General features: G+C 37.8%; 1 protein-coding gene across 2 annotated transcripts in view; it reads right to left on the bottom strand.

Annotated features, from left to right (window-relative positions):
* Nucleotides 1–12,380, bottom strand: part of atp10a (ATPase phospholipid transporting 10A) — a 106,824-nt gene that overhangs the window by 42,203 nt on the left and 52,241 nt on the right. For both annotated transcript variants that reach the window (XR_015493949.1, XM_087257641.1), the window contains exon 10: nt 10,557–11,118. Coding sequence is in view for 1 of the 2 variants with exons in the window: in XM_087257641.1 (XP_087113767.1) it covers nt 10,557–11,118 (562 nt within the window). In the remaining variant the exon portion in view is untranslated. The remainder of the gene's footprint in view (nt 1–10,556; nt 11,119–12,380) is intronic.

Raw genomic sequence — 12,380 nt, 5'->3', positions numbered from 1 at the left:
AATAAAAATAACTAACTTTCGGAAACAAAATAAATTATTTTCAAATTTTTTTTACATTAAAAGTGCAACAACTTTAATCACATGGTAAACACAAAACCAAAGTCTCCATCTGGATCTTCTCCATGGGACTCGGCACTTGTAAACACTCGCTCTATCGGGCTTGTCGCTCTCCAACGGCTCTCAGCACCACCCACAATCATCACAACTACCAATCACACAGCTTGCTCTACGTGTTGTCATGAAGTGTAGTTACATTTTTGGAGTGGTGCGCGTGAATGTGACCGCACGAAGGCTGTGCCACACAGTATGCGTGCACTTGACGCAGAAGTATAAATCAGTCTTAACACAACAGGGTCACATGACTCCACACGTAGGGAAAGTAATGGGAAAAAATTCCTTTAAGTTATGAATGTCGATTTCGATTACTATTTGATTAATCGCTCATCTATAGTTATTGATGACTATGTTTCCTAAATAATCTAACAGACTAATGTTGGATCAAACAGGCAAGTCTTGTCTCAAAACTGAACGCCAAGCAGAACTAAAAATGAAGTGACAAACACAAAGCAACAAAACCTAAAAAAGGAACCCAATAGCTAAGAAACAACCAAACCAACCAACCAAAGCATAACAATACATGAAAAGCAAACCAAAACTAAAAAACAAACTAAATAAATAAAAAACTAAATCAAAACCCAAAAACAAAGTTTTCCAAATTCAAAAAAATGCCTGAAAATAAACACCAACAAAATGGAAATAAGTGGTTGCACTTTAAAATAAGCTTCAGTAAATGTATTTACTAACGTAACCATGAACAACACTTGCACAAAATTTATTAATCATAGATCAATATTTAATAATCATTAAAATAAAATTGTGCTAGTTAACAATTAAGTTAATGCTATGCCAGTTAACGAGAACTAACAACGAATGACTTTCATTACCTAACATTAACATAGATTAATAAATGCTGCAATCAATGTATAGTTCATGTTAGTAAATATATTAACTACAATTATCTACCTTTTTTGTAAAAAAAGAAATAAACCCAAACCAAAAACAAGAAAATAAATAAAACATAAGTAAAACCCCAAAGTATAATTAAATAAACAAACACAATAACAAACCAACTATACAAAAAACAAATGTAAAACAAATGCTGAATGTAATAAATAAAAACAACTCATGCCAACAAATCAAAAACCAATTTAATTCTAAAAAAAAAAAACAACAACAAATCAATTCTAAGCCAAAAGGAAGGCCTACAAACCAACAAAAGTCTAGACATTGCTGTAAAGGTCGATTGTACAACATTAACTCAGCTAAGGTTTAGAAATTTACCCAGAGGTGCGGCTGGTCGGCTACTGACCAAATACAAAAATTACGCACCAGTTTTACATTACTGAAAAACGGAAATGACTGCCATTCCCTCAAGCAAAACACAATGTCCCTTCTAACATTTGGAGCAACCCAAGAACATTTTTGTCCTTCATTTTAACATGTTACATAATGACTGGAAACAAGCAGGTACAGTTTTTCCAGGCCCAAGTCTATTTTTCCAAGTTTGGTCAAGACAGCTTTATGTCAGAGAAACTACAACTTCAATGTTACTACAGTTTATTGGTCAAAGACTGAAAACTGGCTGTTTTGTGCATTGTGCCATTAGACAAGCATGGCAAACGTCCCACATGCTTCTGAAAGAGGCTATTGTACCTTCAGTTGGTCTGCTTTGCTAATTGAAAGCCCACACCCATAGGTGAACAGCGACTCTGGATCCAAAGGTACAGAAATAAACACTGAGCATATGTGTCTGTGTGCACGTAACAGCCTGTAGTCTGTAGCGAAGCACAGCATGGGTGTGTATTTGCAGCATCATGTTAACATCATTGCATAGGCTGAACACCAATAAACCTAGAGTCTCTTTAAATATATTTCCAGACTGCCAAAAAAACATGGAGGAAAGAGGACATTATACAACTAATGGCAATGATGCAAGAAATACTTATGGTCCATAACAGCCAGAACAGCCAAAAAGAAAAAAGAAAAAAAGAAAAAGCCCTTCAAAAGATTAATCTTAATTTAATTCAAGTGTATCGCAAGCCTACGTTTGAGTGAAGGTTTCGGCCGTTAGATCGCCCCCTGGGGGCTGGCTGCAGTACAAGTCATAAAGCCCGCCTCCTCCGTGTTAATGAAGGAGACTTGAGCCCAAATAAAAAAAAATATTACACTTGCAATAAAATGTCCCGAAAGATAGTTCTGGTCGATTAAGGCACTGGTTATTGTGCTGAAATAGGTGCAGATCTTCATTTTTGTAAACAGTTTTTTTTTAGCAGTAATTTAATGCTGGGCGTGTCATCGTGATTGACAGTTTCTCAAAGCGCGGCGTCTGAGCTTCGGCAGGAGACTGAAGTAGACTGAAATGTTATTATTCGATTTCTGTGTTATTTTACCATGACAAAATGAGTTCAGCAGTAAACTATAGTTTCTGACATACATGATCCTGGTGGAAACACTGTTTATTCGCTAAGTTCAGGGCTTTTTTCGGGCTTTATTAGTTTGCTGATACACGCCTAGCCACCCAGATAGCAAAACACAGTTCCGGCTAGATTCTCGCCTGCCGGAGACTTATCTCTTAGAGCTCAGACTGACTAATGTTACCTCTGCTGGACCTACTCCGGATGCCTGGACTCACTACCCAATTCCAGCCCGAGTCAATCGAGCCAGATGCGGCGGCCGAGCGAGCCGGCGCTGCCGCATGCGAGCCGGAATCAGCCCGCGACGCCGCGAGTAAGTTATGCGCTGCGGCCTGGAGCTGGCGCGATTGAATATAAAAACCCCTCATATTTGTTGACGTTATTACATCCATTTGTGTTGATATGACAGCAAACGCATGCTGAGAAGTTCGGGGGGCGTAGTTGATTTTACATAAAGCGTTTGATTGGAAGCTCGACTCTGCTCATTTTCGCGGCTCCTCCTCTGGCTCCATCAGTCAATCCTTCTGCGCATGTCTGGCTCCAATTTCAGCAGTCTTTTGCGACAGTTTGTGCCCGTCAAGCAGGCGTTTTGCCCTCAAGGCGTTCAATGGGAAAAAGGGCTGTCGCGTCATCCATATTTTTTACAGTCATTGATTTAATTCTATAGGGCAGGGTATTAAACAGTGAAAAATCTTATAATGTACCCAAGACATGAAGGGAAAAAAAGTTACAAGTTGTATTGGGAGTAAAGCCTGATTTATACTTCTGCATCAAGTGACCGGCGTAACCCACGGCACATGCAACGCGCGTGGCTGTGCATTTATACTTCTGCGCGCTGTCTCTGTCGGTCTGCATTAACACTTCCGAAATGCTAGTTGGCAGTGAGGTGTAAACGTACCTCTGTGTCGAGTTTCTTCGCTGCTGTTTTGCTTCTACTGAACACTTCCGGGATGTACAAGTGGCTCAAACTCGCTCATTTTGAGGCAGGAACTGGCGGACATGCAACAACTTTAACTATGAGGTAAACACAAAACAAAACTTTCCATCCGGAGCTCCTTCACGGGACTCCACACTTGTAAACAATCGCTCGCGCCATTCGCGCAGCTCTCGGTCCCACCCAGACTCGTCAGCGCTACCAAGCCGACCAATCACAGAGCTAACATTACGCGTCGTTGCGACGTGTAGTTAAATTTTTTGAGAGGTGCACGTCAGTAACTGCGACGGCCACGGCGAAGTGCTAAGCGTCAGCGCCGTAGCATACGCCGGTGTTTGACGCAGAAGTATAAATCAGCCTTAACAGTAAAGATGTCTTACTGTATTGCATACCCATCAACATTTCTGTCTTTCCCGGGATTGTCCTGTATTTTACAATTCTATCCCGCTATCATCCATGAAGGTATTTTCCTGTATTTTTAATCTTTCTGTAAAGGGTGGCAATAAACTATTCGCAAAACATACCCCCGAACCACCCAGTGTCACCCCTTGCTCTTAAATGTGAATCTGTTTTGTGCTTTCATTTTATTTAGGCATCAGAACACCTTGAAAAAAATATAATGACGAATTCCCTTCATTTGCATTTTAGGGGCGGTCACCACTTTTATGCAATCCTCAAAACAGTTCATGTAGCGGTGCGTGACTGTCAGAAGCAGTTTGGTAAGTTTTCTTTTAAAAACACAGCTAATTTAGTCTTAAATGAGCATAAAAAAATTTGCAAAGCAATCGAATGCTTTTATTATAGAGCTGTGAATTTTTAAAGTGACACCGCAGTTATTTTATGTAATTAAATAAAAAAAAAATCTAAATGAGAGTTTCACTGGCTGCTCTTAAATCAGCTCTAGATAAAGATGTTAAGTAATTTTTTTTTAAAGATGTTAAACAGTTTTTAAGCATGTTTATATGATTCGTTTATCTTCAAAACACAAATTAAGATATTTTAGATGAAATCTAAAAGCTCTCTAATCTTATGTAGACAGAAATGGTCCCAATACATCTAGAGTCCAGAAAAGACAACATAAATGCAGTCAAAACAACACTTTTAAAGGAAAAATAAAAAATAATACTGCAAAAACAACTTTAAAAGACGTGAGAATAAAGCAGAGTTTTTCTATCCAATGAGTCAAAGAGAACAAAATAGTGACTTCTTGATTAACTGGCACCAAATATCAACAATAAAGATGGATTTTGCTGCGATATGAGAAGCTGCGGGAAACTTTTCATTATTTAATAGACGACTTGCGCTTCAGAAGACGATGCTGATCCGCAATGAAAATGTGGTGACGCTTGAAGACGTGAGACGCTGAACACAGACGCTCTTGACAGTTTTGGAGGCAATTAATGATATAATAACAGTAATACTGAAATGGTTAAAGCGTTTTACAATGACCAAAACAACATTTCAGATGTTTTACAATGTGCTCAGCCTGCTGGTTTATCATTTCACACACATTTTTATCATCACATGATCTCTTATAACAATAATCACATGACCTTTTTTAACGCACATACTGGAATTTGTTTGGTAAAAGTGTTTCCATCGCAGTTTATGCGCATCTTTTCTTATCAAATAAAAAGGTTTATCCTACTCAGTTATGCACATACAATTTGTATGCGCATTTTCAAAATTTATGCACATCTTGGCATTTCCATAAACTGATTTTTTTTAATGTGCATATCCAAAATGCGCATAAAATAGGAGAATGAATACGTAGCTAGTTTCAGGCTCCTTTTCAGGATTTTAAAAATCTCCTAGGTGAGAGAGCTCCTGGATTTCAAACAACATAAGAGTGAGTAATTAAAGAGAAAAACAAAAATTATATTATCATTTACTTGTTTCAAACCCCTTTGAGTTTTTTCCTTTGTAAACAAAAATAGAAGGTATTTTGAATGAAGCTGGAAACCAAAAGCATTTGTTTTTTCAACTAAGAAAGTCAATGGTTACAGGTTTTCAGCTTTCTTCAAAGTATCTTCTTTTTGTTCAACAGAAGAAAGGAACTCAAACAGGTTTGTAAGCACTTGAAGATGAGTATACAGGGAGTACATTTGCATATTTAAGTAAACAATCGCTTTAATAAATGAATAAATATTTATGAGTGAACTAATCCTTTATTGAATTTAAATTTGGTGAAAAAACCCTGATTTTGGAAAACAAGATGAAAGGTCTGCCAAATATTAGCCAATCCTGAATCCAGAAAACGTTTTCTACACAACGAAGTATGACGCAAAACAAGAACGTTGGCATATTTCTGCTTTTTAAGCATCTGGAACTGCTGTGAGTTATGATAAATCACTGCCGTTTGTAATCAGCATACTAACAATGGAAAAAAAAACAGTTTTCCTCAAAAGAGAAAGTTCAAAAAACCAGTAGCCTCAGTTTCTCTCTCTCTCCCTTTCCCTGTTGACATTTAGATATAAAGTGCAGTGCTGTGTATGTAGCGCTTCTGTTCAGTCATTTAAGTACACAGCATTAGAGAAATCAGCCACTGGAGCTCTTTCTTGTGCCTGGAATACTAACAAGCCAGTCAACCTGGGCCATTAGGATAGTTTATAACCACTAAAACCCTTGAACACATCCAAGAGCCAAAAACAATCTGGAGACCGTCCAGCAGATGTTTGGGTGAAGGGGACATATTGCCCTTGCCATGCTGAGTATGTAAGTATCAAATGTGTATCGGCATAGATCAACAGTGCACATCGAAAACCGGCAACCACTTTAAAGACATTTGCTGAAAAATCACACTTTCTGCTCTGAGTTTAGAGTCACCAGTCAAGGCTATTTTATTAATCAACTACCACGACTGAAATTACAGGTAAATGAAAAACTCAATGATGCTAACAACAGTCACAGAAAACTTTATGATGCATACAACAGCCTGAAAAAAAATAATAAAAAAAAATCAGTCAAGCGCATGTTTCTATAGAACCAATGGTTTGAACATTATTGATAGCAATTATATAGACACTGGCTTCTGCACTGGCAGCACAGTGGCTCTGTCACCTCACAGCAAGAAAGTTGCTGGTTTGAGTCCCAGTTGGGTCAGTTGGCATTTCTGTGTGGAGTTTAAGTGTTCTCCAGATGTTTCCTCAGATGCTCTGGGTTTCCCAACAGTCCAAAGACATGTGCTAAATTGTGAATGTGAGTAATGCGAGTGTAAGTTTTGGTTTCATACATTCATTCACTTGTCGGCTTAGTCCCTTTATTAATATGGGGTCGCCACAGCGGAATGAACCGCCAACTTATCCAGCAAGTTTTTTACGCAGCGGACGCCCTTCCAGCCGAAACCCATCTCTGGGAAACATCCACACACACATTTACAACGGACAATTTAGCCTACCCAATTCACCTGTATCACATGTTTTTGGAGTGTGGGGGAAACCGGAGCAACCGGAGGAAACCCAGGCGAATGAAAGGAGAACATGCAAACTCCACACAAAAATGCCACCTGAGCCGAGCCTCGAACTAGCGACCTTCTTGCTGTGAGGCGACAGCAATTGCAATTAATACTGCGCCACTGCTTCGCCCCAGTTTTGGTTTCAACTGTTTTATTTTTTTTTTACTTTAATTTTATTTTCACTTTAAACATTATGCTTTGGTTTTAACTGGAAGTTAACTCTTCAAAACTATTATTAGGTTTGTGCAATTAATTGAAATCATACTGAAATCACGATTTGAACGTTACAGAATGTTTTTTCTGCAGTATGCTATTTGAATAAATTATAATGCAACAGACCCAAAAAGAATGCGAGAAGAGGAGACTGGGCTTAATGACAAATATCCTGCATAAACAAAGATGATGAGTTCAGCACGGGGAGAGTTGGTGCCCAAATGTACCGCAGAACCAGGTAATATGCAAGATCTGTCAGTAAGTAACTTATGTCTAAAAGCATGTGGAAAGCATGAGGCAATTCGCTTCCTTCAACACGCTTTGCGCTTGTACTCCTTTGTCATTGCTCGGCAACCATCAACCGTTTTCTCAAAGGATGACAAACTAACAAAACATTGCTGCAGCTCTGATACAACTTTTATTTATGGAGAAAATGAAAAAGCACTGCAGATGTTCTGTGTCTGTCTGAGGTAATTTGTCTACTGAAATGTGTATATTCCATACAAAGTATGAGGCTGATCGGTCAGTTATGGTTACGTGACCCCCTCCATTGGAAATAACGGACTTGTTTATGCAAAAGACGTAACATGTCAACGGCCTATTTCACAGCAGTTTCACAAGGTCTATAAAATGTGCATGCAAAAAAAGAATAAATAAGTGAATATACAGAAAAGTACACACAACTAGAAATGTGTTCAAGCAGAAAATTAAAGCATTATGCAGAGTTTAGACTGCATGATTTTAGCCCCGATTTTGACCAACAGGTTTTGAAAAATCGCAGACAAATGCCTGAAATCACATGCATTCATGCGATTTAAAATCACACTGTATAAACTATCAAAGATGCGATCTGAGAGAATCGCAGATGAGTCGTCAACACCCGTCAGATATTCAAATCATGCAGCGTGAAATGTGTTCTGATTAAAAAATACCATCATATATTAGATCCCATTATAGCACTTAAGTTCGGTCTATTTGGACTCAAGAATTGAAGGAAAAAAATATTTAAAAACTCAGCAGGAGCGCCCGTGTGTGTTTGACATGCAATTTGAGCAATATCACAACTGGGTGAAAAAAAAATGGAAAGAAGAAATTGCTACTTCCCATCAAAACCCAGGTGAGCAAAAATAAGTAGTGTGAAACCACCTGTCGCTGATCCATCTTGAAGTAAACAAAGCATCGACCAAACGCTACCCCAGATAGTCATGAAGTGTGAAAACATCTGTGATGCGACTACTTTGAAAATCGTGTAGTCTGATCTTGACATTACTTCAGTTTGACAAACACATTAGTCTATTTATTTGTTTTGCCAAAAGTCTGTTCTACAGAAAATTTGTTACCCCTTTACTAGGTGATTTTTATTTATTTTTTGCCATATGTCTGTTTTAGAGACATATTACAGGTCTTTAATAAAGATCTAACTGCTTTGTTAATGTTTCAGATTCACAGTGTTAAATGTCTGTGTGTGACAAAATTGTGATTAAATCGTGATTATTTATGTTGCCTGTCGCACAGCCCTATAAACTATTATTACTAAAAATAAAACTAAAACTAAATACAACTTAATAGAAATGTGTTCACCTAAATAAAACACACTCAACTGTAAATTATAGCAAATTAAAAAAATAATAGTGAACAAAATAATTAAAAATACAACACTAAATGACTTTGTAGCCATCTGCCTTTCACTGTCTAGGAGATATATAAACATATGTATCCAAAATCAGGTGATTTTTGCCCATTTGGCTGTCAGCCATTATTCATTAACTCTGCTGGAACAGGCAGTCTAACTGGGGCATGGAAAAGAAAACACAGACTTCATTAAAACTTTAGCATGATCAACAAGCGTTCTAAAGCATAATCAACACTGAACATCAAAATAAACCAAGCAGAATATTTGATTCATTTCATTCGGGGGAAGGACTGACAGCATGCCAGACTTCTGTTCATCTGAAGGCCAAAAAGAAGAATAATTCAAATGCTTCGGATGGTCAAAATTACAGCTGGTGAAAAAGTGTTTTAGAGATGGCTCAAAAGTCTACAAGATGGATTGGAGCAAAACTCAGAACAGAGGTTCAATAAGACTGTTTTCTCCCAACGAGATGAATATTTTCTTCTAAGATGTTATGATGCTATTTTATGATGTTTTGATGACCAGACTGACAAAAATATCACATATTCATATTGCATCGCAAATATTAGAGATCTTTAAATAGACAGGCGTTTTTTTAAGATTTGGCAAACTTTTAGCAGCCAAGAACACATAAAACTGACAGTACGAACTTAACATAATTATTCAAATCATCCAAAACTATCCAAAAAAATAAACACATCACATTGACAGTAATGAAGAAACACCACCAATAATAATAATAATAATAATAATAATAATAATAATAATAATAATAATAATACAGTGGCCCCTCGTTATTTGTGCGAGTTGATTTACCCGCAATAGGCCACGAAAGCCACAAAGTAGTCCGCTTTATTAGAGATGTTTTCAGGCTGTTAAACCCATCACTATACAGTTTTCTCAGACAGACATTAACATTTTCACACTTTTCTCTCTTGTTTAAACACTATCAAAGTTAAAAATTTTGTAGAAAACTAAGTCCAGCTTTAACAGAATGAAACTAAAGATCAAAACCTGGGCACAATCCCAATTCTACCTCTTAGCGCTTCCCCTCGTTTTGCGTTTCACGTGAAGCGGTAGGGGTGTCCCAATTCTCTTCAGCTAGGCCTAAGGGGAAGGGGTAGATACCTCTTCAAACTAAGAAAATTTCCCAAAATACACCATTTACAACAGCAGAATGGCTGCACCTGCAAGTCATGAGATGCTCAAATTAGGTTTTTTTGTCATTATTACGAATTTTTACAACAAACAAGCATTTGTTTTAATAAATTCATAATTGCGTTCAGGTTTTACCGTCATGCTTTAAAAAATAAAAACCGCTAAATTTCACTATCTATAATCCCAAATAATAACACCTGTATAGCAGTCCTGCAGCATTCTGTCACTCGATGACACTCGAATATCCTGTCAGAAAAGTATAGAGGCTGGGAATGATTTTTTTACAGTGTCTGGTATAATGTTAACGTTGTTTTCGTGTGATTACATGGATGAATATGGCCACTCTAATCCACCCGTGTGCTTACCCTGAAACAAACCTATGTTTACAATTCAAAAAAAGCATAGCGCTGTGTGGCACGGCGTGGCACAGTGCATCCGATGTGCAACCCCCTTTACTATGGTCGTGCTGCGGACAGTTACAACTCATTTTGGAACTCACACTCCTAGTGATCGAATATTTATGTTAAATTGGCAAGCTTAATGCATTCTGTACTGTACAGGAGACATAGAGGAGAATTATTGACAAAGGTCTACAGCCAATCAGGACGCAGAACACAATGAAGAGGTATCCCAAACTCTAAACTCCACAAATGTATCATGAAGACATTTAAAACATTAATACTAACATACCTGTAGCTGGCCTGATCAAATCCATGATAACCGAATCGGCACCCTTAGTGTAGACTGTGATCTGTTCAGTCAGCGGATGCTTAACCACCACCGACATCCTCTTTCTTGTAGAGTCAAACCCCAAGGTGTGCAGAAGCTCGAAGCTCAACTTTCCCAAATGTGGAAGTTCAACCGTCACCTGATCAGGCAAACGACCAACGAGAGCGCATTTATAAGCCCGAGCTGCATAAACCAGAGCGGCTTCGTCCGGAGACTCAGCTTCAAACCTGAGTTCACATTCATCCTGAGCCAAAGCTTTAGATTTATCGAAGTTTGGCGGGACGGGGCTGAAAGCATGCTGTAGGTCATGTTCCTGCCGCTTCTCCTCATTTAGTTTGGTGAGCGTGTTTTCAGCTGACGGGGAGGACAGCATGCTGCAACCCAGTTTATGTGAGGATGAGCGGTTGGTGGCCAGACTGGAGGAGCTGCTGCTGTTGGAGCCGGAGGTCAAGCGGCTCGGAGTGAAGCGCTTGATGAAGTCCTCGATCGTCTTCACTGGAGACTTCAGCTCGAAGCGACGCACCTGAAAGAGATGCAAGGGTAAGCTGTCAAAACCGAAGTGCTTGAATATGTGTGCTTGATTTATGATTGTGATGATGTGTTGGTTTAGCAGCAGGGTCATTATAGATAGACAAAACTAAAAATTTAAACTTTTACAATGTATAAAAAGAAATGTATTTTAAGAGTGGTTTTATTAGCAGGGTTGATTTAGCTACCTAAAATTAAAGACTAAAAATGTAACATCCATCCATCCATCCGTCCGTCTATCTATCTGTCTGTCTGTCTATAACAGAATTTATTGCTGGCATATAACATTTCTTATAGCTGCAATATTAAATATGTTATATCTGGTTATTCAATGTTTTTATTATAGTGTAGTATAATAAAAAAATCAAAATGGAAATAAAGTGAATAAAACTACAATAAAAGGTCTGACAACATTTCTTCCAAATACAGTTAAAAACAAATCTGAAAATTACAATCAATGAAAACAACACGTTTTCATTTGTTGTCATTTGGAATCAGGGTAATTGCTGATAAAAATATAAGAATAATAATCTAAATACAAATATAAACTCTAAAAACATGGGACTGTTTTATTTTGATGTATTTTTATTTGCCATTTGAAAAAAAAAGTAATCTGTAGTTTCCAGAATGAAATGAAAACAGCATTTTACTCAACTATAAATCTGAGAAATGCAAAGTTCATTGTTATAGCTGTAAAAAGTTCTCCAACACAAAGAACACGAGAAGTATTTAAACAGTGGCCTAGTCAAAATAATGGTATGGCTCATGAAGTCACCCTACTAATTCTCCACATAAACTTCATTCACTCCTACTGAATAAAATCTATTAATTGGGGGAAAAATCTTTTAGAAACGCAATTAGAGAATGGAGAAATTACAGCAGAACTTTCAGTTGGCCTCATTATCACTAAATACACTAAATTATCATCAAATGAAAAGCACTCCATTCAAGCTCTGACTTGTATGATAAGGATGGGGGTTAGTCTTAGATTGCAGCTTCTGCCAAATCCTCCATACACACTTGTAAAAAGTATTCAGGTCATAACCTAATGCTGGAAAGACACCAGACAGAGTGGAATTTGGGGGAAGCTCAAAAAACTAACAGGTCAAGATTACACACTAAAGAACAGGCCACACATCTTCAACAGAAACAGGAAGCTGCTCCTACACAAATAGAAGAAATCGACCACAGGAAACGGCACAGCCCACACACGAGACAAAAAGAATTGTGTGACTAGAGATGCTTAAATCTAATTTT

Source organism: Danio rerio, chromosome 6 (genome assembly GCF_052040795.2).
Source record: "Danio rerio strain M-AB ecotype USA chromosome 6, GRCz13ab, whole genome shotgun sequence".
Classification (NCBI taxonomy): domain Eukaryota; kingdom Metazoa; phylum Chordata; class Actinopteri; order Cypriniformes; family Danionidae; genus Danio; species Danio rerio.
Note: the sequence above shows the minus strand (reverse complement) of the source record. Positions and strands in the feature narration are given on the sequence as shown.